The sequence below is a fragment of the Rhizopus delemar genome, genomic scaffold, assembly GCF_000149305.1.
Source record: "Rhizopus delemar RA 99-880 supercont3.5 genomic scaffold, whole genome shotgun sequence".
NCBI lineage: Eukaryota > Fungi > Mucoromycota > Mucoromycetes > Mucorales > Rhizopodaceae > Rhizopus > Rhizopus delemar.
Genome location: NW_027137831.1, coordinates 1,454,681 through 1,475,743, shown reverse-complemented (window position 1 = coordinate 1,475,743; position 21,063 = coordinate 1,454,681). Strand labels below are relative to the sequence as shown.

The window sequence follows — 21,063 nt, the reverse complement described above, 5'->3', positions numbered from 1 at the left end:
TTTGACTCTGGTTTGAATAAACATTGTTTCTTGTTTGACTCACCAGATCTGCAAATCGGAATTACTCAGATAAACAAGAGCAAAGATGAAGAAAAAAAAAATTATGATTGCATAGTTGAGAGTGTCTAAGTCAAATTTGCTAAATCATATTACTTTTAAGCAACATGATATAAACTTTACAGAAAAAAAAAAGGAAAAAAGGAAACTATCCGTTGGCTCATGTCATTCTTTGGCAAAAAATGACATGGCCACTCATTGGAAGATCGTGCGCATTTCTGCACACAAAGAGGATGGCGTATGTATCCTGAGATTTATTTTTGTCCCGTCCTTGATTTTCTGTGGACTAAAAGATCATTCTGTATTTATTTTGTATGTCTACTTTTCAAAGCGAGTTGAACACTCGCGCGCAGAGCACTTGGAAGCAGAAATTACTTTGTAAAGTCAAGGGTCTGTAGGCGTGGATCGTGAGATAATGACAGAGGGATCATTGGTAGTGCTGCACAAGCGCCAAAAAGCGTCACCAACATGAAGGAGGGTTGCGAGCGTAGAGGGGTTAATGAACGTGGGCAGTTCGTGGATGGACCGAGGAAACTTCAAGTGTCCGACTTCGATCATCGTATAAATACCCGTGTACTGCAATTGCATGAGGTAAAATGTGATACCAAACCCTAGATCAGAAGTTAGTTATGAAAACAAGGCTTTAAGGCTCATCCAAGTATTGTATTGTGTTACCATGAATCTGGAAAGAAAAACAGCCAGCAAGTTTGTTCATATCGATGCTTTCTTTGGAAAAAAGAGCTAGGCGGAGAAGATTATGGCATAGATCATGGTTTGCTGTGCTCTGAACCTTGACTTCGCCAAAACCAAGAGATGGACCAAACGAAAGTTGTCTCATCTTGCTGATCACAGCGTCTGGTCTTTGCCGAGGTGTTTCAGCTGTAGTAGTGTTTGACCAGCGCAAGTGCACATTATTGGCAGGATTGGCAAGGAGACGCGACAAAATGGGGTCAAAGTACGAGCATGTCAGTTCGTTCTCGCCAATGCATTTTTCATCCTTTAAGGCGTATACAAGGAGCTTGCCAATCCTATTTTCAAATAAAAGATTAAAATATCTAGTACATCTTTTTTTTTAGGCTTACGTGCCAATGATTCTCTTCATGATGGCTTTCTTTGTGAGATGTAGATCACTAGCCAGTTTCTGTAGCTGTACTCCACTTTCATCTATTGCCTTGGCGCCCTCAACCGAGTCCACTAGCTCAATCTTTTTTGCTAAATTGCTGATCACATGCGATAATACCAGGTATTCATGATCCTTCCAATCTAAATCTTTGTCAAGCGTTCCAGAGAGCAAGACCTATGTTACTTCATCGACCTTGTCAAGGTGCGCCATCATCGCCTCGCTATGCTGGCTCGGGCACAGCAAAAGTACACCAGCGAGCAAAAGAATTTCTTGTAAAGATTGACCATTGTTGAGCGGGTTTACTGTACTAAGCTGATGTGCTGCCTTGCGATATCCAGCAAATGCTTTAGTAAGATCCATGCCAGCAGCTATCCATGGTGTGCTGGAGATGCTACTGTACAAATTGTCTTCATATTGATCCTTGAGGAGGTTGCTGCTTCTTGGGCAGGGAGAAGGTATCGGAAGTATCCTTGAAATTGGTAGCACCGGTAGGTACTGTGCAAGTACTGCTGTCGCCATTCTCTGTTTCAGATGTAGTGCATGACATGTATTGGCCAATAACTGACGCTGTTCCAGCTCTCAAGACAATTGTGGCGTAATCTACACAGCTCTTTTGGTTATTCGGTTTGGCAAGCTCTCGTTGCATTTCCGTCCAAAACTGATCCCATGATGCTGTCCGTCTCCACAGTTTCATCTCTTCAAGAAGTTCGGCCTCGCTCTCACGAATGTGATTGCTAATAGTTGTCCGGTATCGAGTAATAGCCTTTTGCTTTTCCAAATAACCCAAAAGATCCCCAAATGCTTTTAATGTTAATTGCGCCTTATTTTCAATGCACCATTACACGTCAGCCGAAAGGACTCTTCGCTGCTTCTGGACTGGTCGTCCTCCATTACTGGTTGCTTCCTTTTGTTTACTGCGAGATATTGATTGTTGTTTGCAAGAAAAAAAAAAGTAAAAACAGGAGAAAATGAGCACCGTTGTGCTACAAAGATAATCATTATATTAACGATTAATAGTGTGAGTATATGGAAATATAGACTTATTAATATGTATGTGTATTTAACAGAATAGACTCGTGAATGAGATGCAAGTGCTTATATTAAATTATATAAAGATCTGCATAATAGAATATAACATTTAGCCATCTGCATAAGGCTGTGGGCATTTCGCCATCCGCATAGTACATATATTAATATCTACACTGTGAAAAGTATATAAACTCTGGACATATATTATTAAATAAAATCATATATAATTTTGGGTCCTATTGAAGTATCCATTTTATTTTTATGAGCAAAACAGGTTTGGTACGGGCGGACACTTATATACTTTATTTTTTTAGCGCTCGATTGGACCTTTAATAAAATATAACGTTTAAACAAACGAAGATGTAATTGGCAACATTACCAGTAAGACATAACCAAAATAATGTAGCAGATAAAAAAAACTGCTGTCCATCATAGCTTTCTTTTTTTCTTTTTCTCCTCTTTTTCAGTTTATCATAATGTCCAATAGTGTTGATAAATTGAAATCTCATTTTTTATTAAATAACAGTCAATTAACAATATAGAATAACTTCTTTTGATCATAAACAAAGATCTAGAATCTTTTTCTATACCTTTAAACTGGAAACCTGGAACAGACTTGATGAGCAAGTTCCTATTACTTGATCAAACCGTAATAAATCTGATCGTCAAGTCTTTGCTCGGTGTATGAATTTATTATTTTACAAATATCAATGCTAGTTTTAACTAACAGCTACAATTATTGTAGGCAAACGATGTCCCTGACGACTTATATACAGCAGGCCAAACTGACTGGGTAGATGGTAGTAAATCCGATGCGCTTTATATCTCAAGGCTAGAAACAACCGACGTGATACCTCCAATACTAATTGAAGTACAAAACAAGGTTAATCAGGACTTTATTTCAAGATTAATACGATACTGTACCTTTGTCTATAGCCATTATAAATTCCTGCCAATTGTATTTGTTATTGCCATCAATGGTTTTACTAGTATTGCTTTGGAAGCAGACTTTGATACCAGCAGTATTGGATTTTTACTAGAGTCAAGTTCCAAATTTTGGGCCAAAAAGTTTCTTTTAATATCTGCTAAATCCATAAAAGAGCAAATCAAGCAAGAACCAATGGAGCCACTAGCAGTTTTGGGATATTTCATGGTGAGCCAAGAGACATCTCTGATGGCACTAAGTCGACGATTTGACTCAACTGTCAATCTTTTATACTCAATCTCAAAGGACATTTTTTTTAAGAGAAGGTGGAGTGGAAAAGGACAAAGCAGATGCGATAAATGAAGTCTTCAATGAAACAAAAAAACTTTTTAAAGAAATCGTTGATTCAGAAGATTCTAACCTAGTCAATATTGTTAGAACTGCAAAAGCATACGCAAGAGATGGAATTGAATTTATTAATCAACAACAGAAGAAATTTGAGAAAGACATATTGGATCCAACTATAGTTCATAAATCTCAAGGAAATGAAAATCAACAAATCATGTATTCTAACAAAGATATGACATTCATTGAAAGCTTCAAAGGGAAATTCGGAAACTGGGCTAAAATATTTGATGCAGGAAAAGCAAAGGCTACTTCAAGTCTTACAAGTCAAAAGCGTCCCTAAAAGCTTCATATTATCAAGCAAAGAAGCAAATATGTAAAAGACAACAAGAATAGGGGAAAAAATTCGCTTTGTAAAACTATGCTATATTTATTCGCGTCAATTATTTTTTTTCATTGTGCTTTTACAAAGTAAACTAATAAATTGCTGTTCAGTATCAAAAAAGAGGGAAAGGGTTTTGTTTGGGTTAAATATAAAATGGCACAAAGTAATAAAAGCACTTGAAAAAGCTTTATCAGAGTGAATATTAGGGAAAAACAAGGTAGTCTTTTGCCCAAAAATCAGGTTTAATACGGGTAAAAGATGAATTTTCGTCAACGTAAAGCTGTCCATAGTTGACTAGGTTAGACTCCTCATTAATGGAGATAACTAAAACGGTTAGCAAAGCTTTATATTTTTCATACACCAGTGTACAATATCGAATGCTTTCTGACAATGAGATATAGCAAAGTTCATTCTGAATATTAACAACTACTGGAATAAATCTATCATCACATTCATTTTTTGGTGTATAAATAACGAATGGATTCTGGTTTCCTACCCAGTCAGTTTGGCCTGCTGTATATAAGTCGTCAGGGACATCGTTTGCCTACAATAATTGTAGCTGTTAGTTAAAACTAGCATTGATATTTGTAAAATAATAAATTCATACACCGAGCAAAGACTTGACGATCAGATTTATTACGGTTTGATCAAGTAATAGGAACTTGCTCATCAAGTCTGTTCCAGGTTTCCAGTTTAAAGGTATAGAAAAAGATTCTAGATCTTTGTTTATGATCAAAAGAAGTTATTCTATATTGTTAATTGACTGTTATTTAATAAAAAATGAGATTTCAATTTATCAACACTATTGGACATTATTGTTTAGGAAAGGGGAGCTTTAGGTGAAATATAATACAGCTATGATATTTGGTACTTATAATATAAAAACAGTAAGAAGTCAATAGCTGACAACTACTATTTATTGAGTAGAAAAAGGAGAGGAACTAATAATTTAGAATGAACTCTGGATTATATCGTCTGACTATTAATTGTATAGTCTGACGTAGGCTGGACTGAGATCAATAATAAAATAATAAATAAAGACACCATTAATGACCAAACACGACAACAGCAACAAAGATAAAGAAATACTGTTAGAACTTGGTATCTCTTTATTAAGTTAAGATAACTAAGATTGAATATATCATTAATTCTACATGTAAAAAGTGAGAGTATTTATAGACATGATACGGATAAAGAATTAGGACAGATTTATGATCAATTTGACAGAATAGATGATTACTATTTCTAATTATTAGTTTAGCCTGTTCCTAGCTTGTATTGTCAATTATGCTATTGGGATGGTTTCAGATAGCTCTGGATGTAAGACTATTTAAGGAGACGGTACGGATGAATATAAAATCCTCTAGTTCCGTGATTGGATATTACGGCTAATAATAATATCTCAGTTAGGATAAAAGTTTACATGACTTAATGATGATCCGGTAAGTAATTGTCATTCATTATTCAACATGCTCATATCATCAATAAACTATATTACAACCATGCCATATTATTTGACTATGTGAAGTTAATATGAATAAAGCTTAATATAAAAATCTAATCAAAGTCTTTTATTGATCTGTGCTGGGAATAATGTTATAAATGATTCCAAGTTATGTCAACATATTATTTAGGATCATATGAGATTCCTTTTACTAAAATAAAGTGACTATAATCTTATGTATCCTTAACACTACGTAAATAGGCTATTGTAGATTATGCCTTGTGCTTTGTGTTATTATCATGCTAAAACTAAATGTTGGACCAGTCGAAATTGTAGTACTTCATAGTATCACGAAGCGTAGTGTTCAAAATATGCTGGTAAACACCCGAGTTCAAGTTTCCATCGTAAATTTAGCAAGCATATCCTGGTCCTTCAGAGATTATACAACCCCAGGGCATCATTTTGCTAGCTCCGTGGTTGATTGCAAAATCCAGGTCATGATGTTGAAGAAGGTCACTTGGCCGTTTCCAATAGTGATCAGCATCATCAAAGCCCTATACGCTGAGCTTGGTCTCATTAAAGTACACTGTTTGCTGTCAGTCACTCATTGCCTAATCCTGATGCTCCTTGACCCGTTCTAACTGAGGCTACGTATGCGTTTTTGTCTGAAATGGCTTCTTTTTTTCTATCAGAAAATGGAACTCCATTGATTTCAGTGCGTTAATTTCTGACTGGTATGAGATATCATAGCCAAATCCAAACAGCTCCCGGTACACCTCTTTAGAAGCCTTTAGAACCCATTCCATGACTTTTCTTTTGATTAACCGCTTCGTCACTTTGGAGACTACTGTAGGTCTACCACCTGTGTTTACTGTCCTACTTGAAAACAGCCGTCTAGAGTATCTACTAACAGTTGATTAATGTAATCCAGGCTCCTTGGAAATATCATACATTGATGTGGATGCGGTTAATGCCTGTTTGTGATCGTTTATTTTCTCCTCTGACAGCCGTTTAGGCATGCGACTGACGATAGGGTAAAAAAGAGAAATAATTTAAATAAGGGAATATAAAATTTAAAATAAAGGAATTGTAAGCGCTTTTATATACTGGCATCATTCTAATCATGTCAAGAATGTGAAAAATTATGATAGCAACCGGTTGGGTCGTATTAAAATTCGTCATTTAAAACATATGTGAATGTTAAGGATACATAAGATTATAGTCACTTTATTTTAGTAAAAGGAATCTCATATGATCCTAAATAATATGTTGACATAACTTGGAATCATTTATAACATTATTCCCAGCACAGATCAATAAAAGACTTTGATTAGATTTTTATATTAAGCTTTATTCATATTAACTTCACATAGTCAAATAATATGGCATGGTTGTAATATAGTTTATTGATGATATGAGCATGTTGAATAATGAATGACAATTACTTACCGGATCATCATTAAGTCATGTAAACTTTTATCCTAACTGAGATATTATTATTAGCCGTAATATCCAATCACGGAACTAGAGGATTTTATATTCATCCGTACCGTCTCCTTAAATAGTCTTACATCCAGAGCTATCTGAAACCATCCCAATAGCATAATTGACAATACAAGCTAGGAACAGGCTAAACTAATAATTAGAAATAGTAATCATCTATTCTGTCAAATTGATCATAAATCTGTCCTAATTCTTTATCCGTATCATGTCTATAAATACTCTCACTTTTTACATGTAGAATTAATGATATATTCAATCTTAGTTATCTTAACTTAATAAAGAGATACCAAGTTCTAACAGTATTTCTTTATCTTTGTTGTTATACTACTTTTACCTAAAACCCCCCTATCCTAAACACGTATCATGTCTATAAATACTCTCACTTTTTACATGTAGAATTTATCAGATTCAATCTTAGTTATCTTAACTTAATAAAGAGATACCAAGTTCTAACAGTATTTCTTTATCTTTGTTGTTATACTGTGAGGGTATTTTTTCAAGAATAGCAGTGTCTCCGACGCGGTCCCCTCATTTTTTTGGGGGGAAGGGACGGATGGTGAAATACTTTGTTTCTGGAAAATTTTAAATCCCGCTTTCCTGCTGATACTTTAACGCTTTCATTTGAATGATATATTTGTAATAAATTACTTTATTATTAATTCAATAGTAAACAAAAAACATTTCAATAATTAAATCTGATTATCTGCGACTAACTTGCACATTTGGTTGATAGAAAGCTTGTCAGAAACTCTTCTGAATTCAAGAAATTGTGCAGCTTCTTCACAGCTTATACCTCTTTCATTTGACAGCGACTCTATTTTCTTGTACAGTGGAAGACGTCTAGTAAAGAACCTAGACTCGGTTCTGTTGTCTACTTTGCGCCAATCTGCACCGTACTGCTCTTCCATAGACTTGATAGATGGCTTTCCAGCAAGACCAACAGAGTATTCTCGCCATACATCTGTCACGCTTATCAAACTTCTACTCATTTTGAATGATGGTAGACCTCTTGAGTTAGCAGCACTTGGGGAAGGAATAGATGACAGCGGAACAGAAGAGGAAGGAAGGATGGTTGATGTTTGTTGAATTTGTGTATTCTCATCACCTTGTCTTAGCATGTTTGAGATTTGCAAAAAAGAATCAGCGAGCATGGTTCGGTTTTCTGCTTCCAATTGCTTGACTGCATTCAAAGTAAGTTGATTCTGAGATTGGACTATGTTCAGCATAGCATTCATTGAGTCAAACCCTGTCTTCATAGCTGCTGCGACTTCAGGTAACAAAACTTCCAGATGTTGGCTCATTTTGAACTTCTCATCGTTGGCAGCGATTGCAGATGAAAGACGCTCTTCATAGTCTTTGTAAATATCAGTATCAAAGATGCTGTGGGACCAAATAAAGCTTCCGGGGTATTTTCCCTTCAACACCACTGAGTCCTAAGATAAAAATAATTAGATATCGTAAGCATTATGACTTGATTTGTAAAAAAAATAATCCTTACCTGCAAAAAAACTGTTCTTAAATAATCCATTAAATCTAAAAAGTTTGGCCCAGCAATATCGTCTTCAACTTCCTTCCTGTAAAACTTCTCTCTCCAATATTCAATCCAAGGAAACACCATTTTGCGCAATTCTTCTGATGGCTCAATTGAACCACGATTGATGAAGTAATCACCCTTACGAGTAGTGAACCCGGCCAGCACTTTAATGGCATCAACAGGAAGGCCACTTAAATAGCAACCAACCATTCTATCGCTACCCCAACGTCCAACTTGTCTCTGTTGGTCTCCAGAGACACCTTCATTTGCAACCATATTAATGGCACTCTTTCTGTTGATGTGAGTGAGCTTGCTTGAATGAACACCGCAATACCTAAGCACTTGTTTATAAATCTTGGCTTGTTCACTATAGGTAATTGACCCATCCCCTGTAGTGTTTGGAAACAAATAAGTATCATACCAATCACGGCGAGTCGAGAAGTTTGGAAATGGTAGGTTTTGATGATGGAACAAGGAAAAAAAATATTGAGCAAAAGCGCCATGTGGACAAACTTCAACATCCCTATGGCGAAGAGCAGAACCATATTGAATCTTGCCATCCTTATTAGTCTTACCAAATGTTATAGTGGCTACTATAGCAAAGCAAGTAGAGGGGCCTTGATTTTTGAGTTCCATGATGAATAAATCTGGCAGCTGTGTTCCAAGAGCAGTCTCACTACGCATAAGCATGGCATGGCTCATAGAAAAGCAGACTTTGTTTCTCAAAGAAAAGATGTTGTTTTGAATCAAAAAATACTGATTGATTCGAAGCAATTCTTGATCTGTATAGCCATCATTCAAAGTATTTTTCCCACGATCCTCATATTCGGTTCTTTTGCGTCTTGCTTCCTTTTTGGTATGAGTGTCAAGAAAGCGCTTCACGATAGGTCCTCTTGCCATTGTATGCTTATTGAATCCTGCTTCTACCTGTTGATGGTATAAATCAACCACAGCTTTTACATAAGCAAGGACTGATTCCCTACCCAATGGTGCGGGTGATCCATCTGCATTTTTCTTGAATTTGTTTCCACGGGTCAAAACATAGTCTTTGAGAAAGAAAGCTAGCTTTGCGTCATAAACAATAGTACCATCCGCAACTTTTTCTTTATTGGCGCACCATTCCTATTTTCAATTTCAAACAATTTAGAAATCATCACCCAAACAATCTTTATAACATATAGCTTTTAACTTACAAACCATTCTCTTTGCTTAGATTTATAAGCAGCAGTCGTGTTCTTGGGACGATATGTTTGATTTTCAGCAATGACCATTTGCGTATTTTTATCCATTGCTAGCCTGGCTCGAATCATGTCTTCATAATGTTCAGCATCTGGAAGAGCGATATCATTATCTCTAGTAGAAGGACCAGCGTTTGAATCGTGACTCATTGTGTCGTATAGTAGTAATAATAACCAAGTAAGAGATAAAAGCAAAAACAAAGAGCAATGTAGGTACTTTTTGAGACTGATCTTTATTTCAGTTTAAGTTAAAGTAAAAATTACTCTAATTGAAGGCAAGTATTTATATCTTATTGAATGAGTGGCTTGATATCTTCTATTGTAAGCGTTCTTCTAATCTTCAGGTACTTTAGCAAGTGTTATCTCTAATTATGATTATGAAAACTTTTCATTTGTTCTTTTGTATGTCTGTCATAGATTACCTTTTATTCTGGGAATTACTCACTGATTTGAATAACGTTATTTTAGGTGTTATTTCAATTATATGAAAGATTAGCAATATTCCTGACATTAGATTGGGTTACTGACAACAGAAAATATCTTGTTATCTTGATTGGTACTTCTTATCAAAGAACTATCATTAATACAATACATATTCTAATAGAGTATGCTTACTTGGAAACAATTGTATAATCTTATTTAAATAAACTCGTATTTTACTTATGATCTTGTATTAAGACATGTATTTATCAATGTCAACTATAATCGGCTATTTTTCTTCAACGCATTGTTCAATTGAAATGCTTAACAAATAGTAGAAGAGATATGTTTGCAAAATTGGCAATTAGTTGCCAAAAAAGAAAGTGTATATTTTTCAATTGTTGATATGAGGATCCAATCCCTAACAACCGATATTTGTCACAATAATGTAGCTTACCGTATGCACCAATCAATATTAGAAATTTGGCTTTTATATGAAACGTCAAAGGACTTCTTGTACTTGCCCTGTCACTCCCCTTTTTTTTCTATTACAGCAAAGCTGAGTTGCATAAAAAAGCTTTTCAAGCACTTTATTGGTTATCAAAGTATACAAAGGATACATTGGATATCAGAGACCCGATCGCACTTTACTTTTTGTAAAAGTGAAGTATTTCATAGGTTAGAGCACTATACCTAAACATTTCAATTTCCGATATGTAAGTTTCGGAGACCCGACTGGGGATCTGAGAGACCTGAGGTCATGATACTGCTTTTACCTAAAACCCCCCTATCCTAAACACGTAGTCACCAAGAGAGCTATGTTAACTATTGGCCAGCTTAGATCCCCGACTTAAATTCAATCGAGCACGTAGGACATCAATTGAAGTTGAAATTCAACTATTACGAATATAGAGCAAAGAACATGGATGTGTTTTGGGAACGAGTTGATGAAATATGAAATGACTTCCATAAAGATCTTTGCCAAGGACATGTAGATAACATTCCGGAAAGAACTCAAGAGATTATTAATAGAAAAGTAGGACCAACTAAATATTAATAAATAAGTTCATTCCGTTCAAATTTTCATTTTTTCAAATTTTCAAATTGCGCGCCTCATACTTCCTTCAATACTTATCCAATAGGACATAAACTCTTTCGGATTTTTCAAGACATGTAGAAGATTTACTATGTGGGAACAGAGGCAGTTTGTGCCATTGTAACAGGATGTGCGCTACAAAAAGCAAGAAAAATGGATTCCTTGCAGCAGTTTTGTGACCTACTGTAGTTTGCACTAGCACCACTATCGATCAATGCTTCAAAAGGTTGGCCATTGATATGAATGGTATAGGTAGGCAATTGTGAAGAAGTCGAATTTGCATTCATTAGAAAGCCACGGTCCAAATTAAAGTCAAAAGAGTAAGGGGTGTCATGTTCTGGTAAAGTAAAAGAAATAACAAAGATAAACCAAAAGAATACTTTTTGAGACTGAACTTTATTTAAGACAATCTTAATTGTTCAAAAGAAAACATTACAAAGTCTACTATTTATATTCTTCTATCAATTGGCGGGTAAATGAGTAGTTATGAGCGTAGATCCAATCATTGACACGTTTGATTGAAGAATGATCACTGAATCGATTATGAAAATTTTTAATTCGTTGTTTTTATAGATCTTATTGTTCTTTAACTGATCTGGGAGAGTTGTCCCGTCTTCATTGAGAGGAAAGATATATTTATATGAAATGCCTCCAGTCAGATCAAAGTTGACTAGGTACCTGATCCATTATTATTCATTTACAGAAATGATGAATAGTAAAGATCATGACTTATTTAGTATTCATGTTTACTTTATAGAATGAATCGAATAGTGATAGTTTTATATAAAAAGAAGAAGAATATATTTTATTTAATAAAGATTTAAATTATTATCTTTTATCAATTTTAATATACTTCTTTTAGTTGTGATTATTCAATGTCCGTTATGATCAGACTCTATTCTACAACAAGGGGAAAGTTCAAGTAGAGAATCTTTATTAACACTATCAATGGAAGTAAAATTACTACGTGCTTTGTTTGCATTGTCAATATTACTCGGTTCAAAGTCGATAAGATCAGCATGGTACACTTTGTTATTGTTATATTGACGATAATCACGTTGACGGTTGAATTGCTGTCTACTATTTCCTCGGTTTTGTCGCATTCTATTTTGTTCAAATTCCTTTATTTCACGAAGTCTAGTTCTGCATTCAGCTATAACATGGCCAGACTTCTTACACCAATGGCAAATGATGTTGCGGTTAGTCCTTATATGAACACGTTCACGTGGTTGATGGTTATTGTTTGCAATATTCATAGCGTGGAGTTGTTGCACTAGTACTGATAAATCCATTGGATCATTCGGCATACGATCGTGATGATTTGTTGATACAAATATCCCAGTTTGTTTGGCACTATCATACGCAATAGCGAATCTAGTTGCTTCTTCTAGGGAGCGTGGTTCCTTCGTTAAAACATGTATCCTAGCGTCACCTTTCAATCCTCGTACAAATCTGTCCAAAGCTTCATCGTCAGATACTCTAGGAAGATCCAATAATACATCTTGAAATTCATCCACATATTCAGCTACTGATCGGTTTTGTTTTATTGATGCTAGTCGATCTCTTGCAGCATGTTCCGAATACGATGGCTTGAACGAATATTCTAGATCAACTTTAAATTTTTCCCATGTTGTTGATTCTTCATTTTTCTGCGATAATTGGTTCCACCATTTCTGTGCACGATCTCGTAGAAGAGTTACACCATAGGAAATCCATCGAGTTTTTGGGACATCATAAAAATTAAGATACCTTTCCACTTCTTGAATCCATAAGTTTATGACTGCAGCATTTCTTTCTCCATTGTAGGTTGACGGCATTGGAATTCGTACATTATTCTGTTCCTTTTCTGGTTTATTATTGATTGCTGTTGCTACTGCCGAAGCAATTAATTGGGCCAAGTCTTGCATATTGATATTGTTGTTATAGTTATTGCTCATTTCTGTGTCTTCAAGTATTGTATCTTCTTCAAATGTTGGTTGCTTGTTACTATTAAGTGTAAAATTGTTTGCTAGTTGAGTTGCTAATGTGTCAAAATATTCTGCTGTTTTGGTTCCGAACTCTTGTCTCTGTTCTTTTGGATATGTCGGTATTTTACGATATAAAGTGTATTTACTTCTGAGATTTGGTGTTAATAATTTATGTACTCTTTCTTCAATTTCAAATATTTTCTGCTCTTGAGATAAGTTCCTTTTTGGATTTGACATATAACTTTCTTCTATGTTGTAAAGCTTGCTTGTTTACAACAGATGCTACCAATTGTCGTGTTTGATCACGAATAGTCCTTTTATAGTAATTAACAAAGGTACAGATAAATTATTAAGTAGTTAAAGATTGTCTCTTTTATTTAATAAAGATAATGTATATTTATACTATTTTACATTTGCTGCGGAGGTGACGTTTGTTATGTATTGATATAATGTTGATATTGAAAGCACTGCGGATATACTGCGTCTATACTGCGGTTGACATTGTAATGATTTGGTTTATAGTAGTTTCTCTGTTTGGGAGTGTTGAGTTAAGGTTTAAATAAACAGATTTGGGTGTAATTGATATAATAGTTGCTTTTATATGAGTCAGATTTGGCTTGATTCGCTTGTTATAGTGACCACCAGACCTTGTAAAGTAGATCAGACTGTTTTGATAAAGGTAAAATAAAAAAAAAAGATAAAAAGATAAATAAAAGGGGGTTTTACAATGAAGTATGATAGCTTCAAGGGACTTCTTGTTCTTGATGATAAATAAAATAAGAGATAATTTGCCTCTTTAAAAGAATATTTATTTGATAAAAAGAAAAAGTAAAATAAGAAGTGAAGTAAGTAAGAAGTTAATAAGAAGTGAAGTATTTTTGTGATTATTATTTGGAGTTATTTATATGTTTTTGGATTTTATGCTTTTGTTCTGTTTTTGGTATTTTGGGTGGTTGTTATAACATAAGAGGCGGTTGTTGTATAGTGTAAGGTGGTTGTTGCAAACTGTAAGGCGTTCGTTATAAACTGCAACGATTTAAATTCCGCCGTTTTGTTCTTGCGTGTTACAACATTTACACGTAGAAGTATTAAAAAGGAATCTTTATAACATAACCCAAAAGGAGAATAATGTCGTGTTCTTTATAGTAATGTATGTAAAAGGAAATATAAGTATATGGTCTTAAAGATTAGGTAGTAGATAATTGTCCTTTTATTTCTAATAATTATTGGGTCTATTTATATTACTTTACAGAACTGAGGTATATACAAGTATTGTCATAATTCATGAGTCATGTTGATATTGAATATAAACAACTCTCTTGTGAGTCATAGCTTGTAACTTGTTGAACATGAACTTCATTAAAAGGAAAGCAACACAAATATCCATATATAGAATAAAAAGATATGACAATACCCCTTCTCCAAAATGTTGATAGTCCCTTATCAACTAAGTAAGGACAATGATACCAAAGAAAATCAGATTATGAAGTCGAAGCGGAAACGCGCGTGTCGTCTTCATTTCGAGCTACTCTAGGAATGTACCAGGCTTTGTTTATCGAAGAACCATTGTACTTGCACAGATGCAGTCTGTCGATATGTACCCAAGAGGAATAGATCTTGCCCGAAGCTTCTTGTAATTGATAAGTGTTAAAATCCAAGTTTCGCTTGATCACCTTGTAAGGACCCATCCAATTGTATTCTAACCCTTTCTCGCTTTCATGCCGCATTAGCACGTAATCACCAACAGTAAACACTCGTATGTTCTGATTTTTCAGCAGTGAATCCCAACGAGCTTTGTCAATAGCGGATTGTTTCCTTAATCTTTCTTCTGCAAGATAACGAGCTTCACGTAATCGCCTAAGATAATCCAAAGCATTTTGGGAGATCAATTCAGCATCTTGTTCCACGAATTCTTGTATAAAAGGTCTTTGATGATCACCAGGAATACGAGGATCAACACCATAAGTCAGATAGAATGGGCTAAAGCCGGTAGTGGTATGTTTTCGAATGCGACAAGCAAATAAAGCAGCATCTATATACTCATCCCAACTGTGAACAGCACCATCAACATATTTGGTAAGCATTTTCTTGAATGTTTGGTTGAGTCTCTCGCATTTTCCATTTGTTCTTGGATGAAAGGCACTAGTCAAGTTGTGGCAAGTCTTAATTTTTTTTATATATTGCTTCACAACCTTAGACATGAAATTTGGACCTCTATCTGTAATGATTTCTTGTGGGCAACCAAAGCGCATAACTATTTCTTCATAAATGAATTTTACAATTTCTTCACCTGTTGCGTTTTTCAGTGCTCTAGCAATAGGCCAATTGGTGGTATAGTCTACAGCCATCAGAAGCCATCGGTTTCCATTCTTTGTGCTAAGCAGTTCACCTATAAAATCAAGATGTCATCTTGAGAAAGCTGGAGGTACTTCCAAAGGCTTCATAGGAGCATGGTGATTATTTTTATCAGGAGAAGCAGCCAGTTGACATTTTGGACATTTAGATATCCAAGCGTTGATGTCTTCTTGCATACGGGGCCACCAAACTCGTGTCTTCATCAAATGATATATTGTGGTCCGACCAGAGTGACCATACCCAGTATGAAAATCATTTACCAAGTCAGCTCTTCTTGAAAAGGGTATAAACTTAAGTTCGAGATGATTGTCAGTCTTTTGTATCTTTTCAATTCTATAAACCTGCTTGTCCTTAATCACGAAATGGTGTTTCAACTTGTTTAAACTATCCTTTAGCTTCTCAGGCCATTTATCTTGATCACCCAAGTAATGCAGAGGCCAATCTTGTATGGGATCTTGCTCTAATATGGGAAGTGACTTGAGCGCCGCAGTTATATGATAGACATATTTCGGTTGTATAGATTTAGGGTTAGGACTTGAGTCAGGGCCATCTCTTCTCGATAATATATCAGGGATTTGATTGTCAGAACCAGGCTTGTACAAGATTTCAGGGTCATACAGTTCAATTTCACTTAGCCATCTTACCAATCTGGGAGTCGGCTTGTTTTGAGACCGTAGGTACTTTAAGGGCAGGTGATCAGTAAATATTTGATAAGAATTACCTTCGATAAAGCACCTCCAAGTTCTCAGAGCATACAATATACTGAGTAGCTCTCTCTCTTGTGCAGGGTAGTTTCTTTCCGCTTGCGACAACTTCTTTGATTCAAAAGCCACTGGTTTCCATATTCCTTCAGATTCTTCTTGCATGAGTACAGCACCAATCGCAAAATCACTTGCATCACATTCAATTCTAAATGGTTTGTTCATATCAGGAGTCATCAAGACTGGAGCACTTGAAATCATTTTCTTGATTAAATCGAAGCTCTTTTGACATTCATCATTCCATGTGATGGCACGACATTTGTGACCAGTACCTTTTGTCAAATCTGTCAAGGATGCAGCAATACTTGCAAAGCCCGGAATAAACCTTCTATAGTGTTGTGCTAATCCAATGAATTGTCTAACCTGTTGGACATTCTTTGGAACTGGCCATGACTGAATCGCTTCAACTTTTTGTTGTCAGGTTGAATACCTTTTTCATTGATAGTAAATCCAAGGAAGGTTAGTTCTTTTCGATTAAATTTGCATTTCTTTTTGTTTATAATAAGCTTAGCTTCATCCAGTTTCTTCAATACTAAGCGTACATGCTCCTTATGTTGTTCTTCATCTCCATTTGTAAATATTAGAATATCATCAAGATAGACCATTACGAACTTATCAATGTATTCCGATAACACCGAATTCATCATCTTTTGGAATGCAGATCCACTATTAGATAAACCAAAAGGCACCACTTTCCAACAGAATTGACCATACCGAGTACTTATTGCAGTTTTGATAGAGTCGGCTTCGGTTATTCTCTGTTGATGGAATCCGTTAGTCAAGTCCAAAGAGGTAAAATGCTTAGCATTGTGTAGTCTTTCTAAACATTCATCTATCCTTGGTAGTTGTATCTTTTGTTTTAAAGTAACCTTGTTCAGCATACGATAGTCACAACACATTCTTAAATCACCATTTGGTTTTCTAACAAAAAGTACAGGATTTGACCATTCAGAAGCACATGGTTCAATTAGTCCTTTATTTAGCAGTTCCTTCAGTTGTTTTTGCAGTTCAGAAAGTTCTAAAGGTGACATTTTGTATGGTGGTCTTGATACCGGTACAGTGTCAGGCTTTGTTACAATTATATCTTGAGTGTCCCTCATTGGAGGTAATCCTGTGATTTCGCCTTTAAACACCTCAGGGAACTCCTTGCTAAATTCTGTAGACCAAGAAGCATCAATATCATTTATATTGTTTAGATATACCATTTCATTTTCTTTAAGATGTACTTGAGCAAAATAGCATTCTTCAATTTGTTTGGTCTTGTAAAGTCTTTCTAATTGTTTGGCAGATATCAGATAGTTGATTTCATTCTGCTTCTTTATAAATGATGTTGGTTCTTTAACTGGATGTAGTACCACCATTGATGCATCAGGAAGCGCGATTGTCCATGTACTATCAAACCAATCAGGTTTTGGCTTTACTTGCTTTAACCATGAGTTCCCCAGAATGATATCAAACTTCGATTCAAAAATGAAGGCCTTGAAAGTGCTAATAAAGTTCTTTTCCTCTCCCCTTATTTCCATCTTGCATGTAGCTTCACCATGAATAATCGTTTGTTCGCCATTAGCAGTCTCAACAGCTTGATTCTTGACTGGATGGTAAGATTCTACAACTTTGAGTACCTTCGGATGAATATAATTTGCACTAGCTCCACTGTCAATCAAAGCATTGAATGCATGACCATTTATGTAGATTTTGTATGTGGGCAATGTTGAGTTTTTTGCATTGGTATTCAACAAAAAGGTACGATCTTGTGAAAAGTCAAAAGAATAAGGGGAAAGGTCAATTAAAGAATCTTTATTAACACTATCAAAAGAGCAATCACTATTTCGTTTAGGTAAAGTATCATTATTACTTGTGTGAAGCTCCATAGAATCAATATTGTTGACTAGGTGGTTCCGAAATGGCCTTGTTCGCTTGTATTGTCGGTTTTGTCTTATTCTTGACTGTTCAAATTCTTTGATATCACGTATTCTTGTTCTACAATCAGCTACCATATGTCCAGGTTTATTGCACCAATGACAAATTATAGTAGATCGTCTTGCATATCCATTGTTCTGTCTGTTTTGTTGAAAATTGTTGTTGTCTTTGTTAGAGGCTACCATTGCATTGAGTTCATGTAACAATACAGACAAATCCATAGGATCATTGACATATCTATCTTGTTGGATTTTTGCAGGCATTATCCCTATTTGTTGTGCGCTTTCAAATGCAATAGCGAATTTACTAGCTTCTTCTAGTGTTCGAGGTTCTTTAGTCAATACATGAATTCTAACATTGTCTTTCAATCCTCTAACAAATCTATCCAAGGATTCATCATCTGAAATATTTGGGAGGTCTAGTTGTTTAGGATAGGGGGTTTTAGGTAAAAGTAGTATAACAACAAAGATAAAGAAATACTGTTAGAACTTGGTATCTCTTGCAGCTTGTTGAGAGTAGGAGGGTTTGAAAGCATATTCTATATCTAATTTAAATCTTTCCCAAGTAGTTGATTGTTCATTCGTTTCTGTTAGTCGGTTCCACCATTTTTGGGCTCTGTCTCTCATAAGGGTGACTGCGTACGGAATCCATTGATTGCTGGGTACATTGTAAAATTGCAAATATCGTTCTACTTCTTGTATCCAAATGTTGATTGTTGCAGCATTTCTATCTCCAGCATATGTCGAGGGAATTGGGATCCGGATATGGCTGTTTGTGCTCTCTGTGTTTTTTGGCATTGCTGAGCTTATTGCTGACGCGATCAGCTGTGCTAAGTTTTCCATGTTAATATTGTTGTTGTAGCTCATAGGCGATTCTTCTAAATTAATATCTTCTTCTATAATAAGTTGTCTGTTGTTGTTAAGTATAAAATCTGATGCGAATTTGCTTGCTATTGACTCAAAATATTCTGCTGTTTTTCTTCCGTAATTGATTCTTTGATCTTCAGGGTATGTTGGCACTTTTCTGTAAGCAAGGTATTTAGTTCTGAATTCCGGTGCTAGTAATCTGTAAACTCTTTCTTCTATTTCAAAAATTCTTTGTTCTTGCGATATTGTTGGCTTGCTACTTGACATAAATAAATTCTGTTGCAATTGGAATGTTTACAACAGATGCTACCAATTGTCGTGTTCTTTATAGTAATGTATGTAAAAGGAAATATACAGTAGGTCAAAAAACTGCTGCAAGGAATTGCAAAATTCCGGTTTTACAGCTGGTTTTCCATGGGTACTGCACCAAACTATCCCAAATTTTGACTGTTTGTACCTCAATGGAAAGTGTATTTATTCGTCGATTATCGGATATGGGCAATGGTTATTGGTGGAATTTGAGATCGCTAAAGGTAGTATTATGAACATCCGGCATTTTTTACTTGTTCAGATATGTTTGAAATGACGAATTTTAATACGACCCAACCGGTTGCTATCATAATTTTTCACATTCTTGACATGATTAGAATGTTGCCAGTATATAAAAGCGCTTACAATTCCTTTATTTTAAATTTTATATTTCCTTACTTAAATTATTTCTCTTTTCTACCTTATTACCAATCGCATGCCTAAACGACTGCCAGAAGGAAAAGTAGACGATCTCAAGCAAGCATTAACTGGATCCACATCAACGTACGATATTTCCAAGGAGCCTGGATTACATTAATCAACTGTTAGTAGATACTCTAGACGGCTGTTTTCAAGTAGGACAGTAAACACAGGTGGTAGACCTACAGTAGTCTCCAAAGTGACGAAGCGGTTAATCAAAAGAAAGGTCATCGAAGGGGTTCTAAAGGCTTCTAAAGATTTGTACCGGGAGCTGGTTGGATTTGGCTATGATATCTCATACCAGTCAGAAATTAACGCACTGAAATCAATGGAGTTCCATTTTCTGATAGAAAAAAAGAAGCCATTTCAGACAAAAACGCATACGTAGCCTCAGTTAGAACGGGTCAAGGAGCATCAGGATTAGGCAATGAGTGACTGACAACAGATCGTTTACTTTAATGAAACCAAGATCAACGTATAGGGCTTTGATGATGATGATCACTATCGGAAAAGGCCAAGTGACCTTTTTCAACATCATGACCTGGATTTTGTAACCCACCATGAAGCTAGCAAATTGATGCCCTGGTGTTGTATAACTGAAGTGTTTTTAAGTATTTAAAATATGAAAAAGAAGAATTAACGAGACCGAACAATAGTTCTAAAGTCGAATTACTTTTATTAAAGAAAGATTCCAAGGCTATTTATATTAGTTTGAGCAAGACCTGAGATTAAATGACAAGAGATAGTTACGACCGATATGATTTGACATGTATAAGAAAAATTTTATAAACTGATGTAAATAATCAACTGTTGAGATGAAAGTGAAACTTGGCTGTTCAGGGCAGTTGGTAATTATCAGGATCTATTCTTATTCAAACTCATTTGTAAAGATTTAGCTTAGAATGATAAGACTGTTATCTTATTGACATGTCAAAACATGACATTGCCCCCTTCCAGGTTGTAATTATCTTTTCTGGAATTAATGTGGCAAGTAAAAAGATGTTTGTTTAACTGAATGTCAAAATGAGGTTTGAGATGTCAAGATGAGCTCTATTTGTTGTAAGAAATAGGTGCTTGGTAGGGTGAAGTCATATAACGTATAGTGGCTCTTTATATAAACATATAAAGTATAGTGTTCAAGAATGGAACAAAGCATTTAGGCGATAATAAACCCTAAACAGGAATTTATTGCTAAAGTGATGTTTGTCTGTAAATGTGACTGCGTACAAACGTGCAAATTGAAAAATATTAAGGCATGAGAAAAAATTCCATTTTTTACTATCCTTGTAAATATTTTATAATTGCGTTATTTGCTGGTAACATATATGTATAGTTAATGAAAGTTGGGTGGAAGAAGGTCAATGTG

At 35.2% G+C, this 21,063-nt stretch overlaps 10 protein-coding genes across 10 annotated transcripts; 1 reads left to right on the top strand and 9 right to left on the bottom strand.

Moving 5' to 3' along the window:
• Window positions 1-441: 441 nt before the first annotated feature.
• On the bottom strand, window positions 442-1,159 carry RO3G_07321 (uncharacterized protein; the record flags this gene model as incomplete). The annotated part of the gene is made up of 3 exons (XM_067661911.1): window positions 442-668; window positions 733-1,085; window positions 1,140-1,159. 3 exons carry the CDS (start codon window positions 1,157-1,159, stop codon window positions 442-444), a joined length of 600 nt encoding a protein of 199 aa, XP_067518012.1.
• Window positions 1,160-1,589: 430 nt separating this feature from the next.
• On the bottom strand, window positions 1,590-1,826 carry RO3G_07320 (uncharacterized protein; the record flags this gene model as incomplete). The annotated part of the gene is made up of 1 exon (XM_067661910.1): window positions 1,590-1,826. One exon carries the CDS (start codon window positions 1,824-1,826, stop codon window positions 1,590-1,592), a length of 237 nt encoding a protein of 78 aa, XP_067518011.1.
• A 1,322-nt stretch (window positions 1,827-3,148) lies between these two features.
• Window positions 3,149-3,445, bottom strand: RO3G_07319 (uncharacterized protein; the record flags this gene model as incomplete). The annotated part of the gene is made up of 1 exon (XM_067661909.1): window positions 3,149-3,445. The coding sequence occupies one exon, from the start codon at window positions 3,443-3,445 to the stop codon at window positions 3,149-3,151; it is 297 nt and encodes a 98-aa protein (XP_067518010.1).
• Window positions 3,446-7,500: 4,055 nt separating this feature from the next.
• Window positions 7,501-9,733, bottom strand: RO3G_07318 (uncharacterized protein; the record flags this gene model as incomplete). Its single annotated transcript, XM_067661908.1, has 3 exons — window positions 7,501-8,244; window positions 8,310-9,467; window positions 9,539-9,733. 3 exons carry the CDS (start codon window positions 9,731-9,733, stop codon window positions 7,501-7,503), a joined length of 2,097 nt encoding a protein of 698 aa, XP_067518009.1.
• Window positions 9,734-10,859: 1,126 nt separating this feature from the next.
• On the bottom strand, window positions 10,860-11,218 carry RO3G_07317 (uncharacterized protein; the record flags this gene model as incomplete). Its single annotated transcript, XM_067661907.1, has 2 exons — window positions 10,860-11,049; window positions 11,190-11,218. 2 exons carry the CDS (start codon window positions 11,216-11,218, stop codon window positions 10,860-10,862), a joined length of 219 nt encoding a protein of 72 aa, XP_067518008.1.
• A 776-nt stretch (window positions 11,219-11,994) lies between these two features.
• Window positions 11,995-13,303, bottom strand: RO3G_07316 (uncharacterized protein; the record flags this gene model as incomplete). Its single annotated transcript, XM_067661906.1, has 2 exons — window positions 11,995-12,041; window positions 12,094-13,303. The coding sequence occupies 2 exons, from the start codon at window positions 13,301-13,303 to the stop codon at window positions 11,995-11,997; spliced, it is 1,257 nt and encodes a 418-aa protein (XP_067518007.1).
• Window positions 13,304-13,667: 364 nt separating this feature from the next.
• Window positions 13,668-13,831, top strand: RO3G_07315 (uncharacterized protein; the record flags this gene model as incomplete). Its single annotated transcript, XM_067661905.1, has 2 exons — window positions 13,668-13,745; window positions 13,808-13,831. The coding sequence occupies 2 exons, from the start codon at window positions 13,668-13,670 to the stop codon at window positions 13,829-13,831; spliced, it is 102 nt and encodes a 33-aa protein (XP_067518006.1).
• Window positions 13,832-14,547: 716 nt separating this feature from the next.
• Window positions 14,548-15,150, bottom strand: RO3G_07314 (uncharacterized protein; the record flags this gene model as incomplete). The annotated part of the gene is made up of 1 exon (XM_067661904.1): window positions 14,548-15,150. The coding sequence occupies one exon, from the start codon at window positions 15,148-15,150 to the stop codon at window positions 14,548-14,550; it is 603 nt and encodes a 200-aa protein (XP_067518005.1).
• Window positions 15,151-15,471: 321 nt separating this feature from the next.
• Window positions 15,472-18,365, bottom strand: RO3G_07313 (uncharacterized protein; the record flags this gene model as incomplete). Its single annotated transcript, XM_067661903.1, has 2 exons — window positions 15,472-16,523; window positions 16,613-18,365. 2 exons carry the CDS (start codon window positions 18,363-18,365, stop codon window positions 15,472-15,474), a joined length of 2,805 nt encoding a protein of 934 aa, XP_067518004.1.
• A 1,088-nt stretch (window positions 18,366-19,453) lies between these two features.
• RO3G_07312 (uncharacterized protein) lies at window positions 19,454-19,588 on the bottom strand (the record flags this gene model as incomplete). Its single annotated transcript, XM_067661902.1, has 2 exons — window positions 19,454-19,495; window positions 19,532-19,588. The coding sequence occupies 2 exons, from the start codon at window positions 19,586-19,588 to the stop codon at window positions 19,454-19,456; spliced, it is 99 nt and encodes a 32-aa protein (XP_067518003.1).
• Window positions 19,589-21,063: the final 1,475 nt, after the last annotated feature.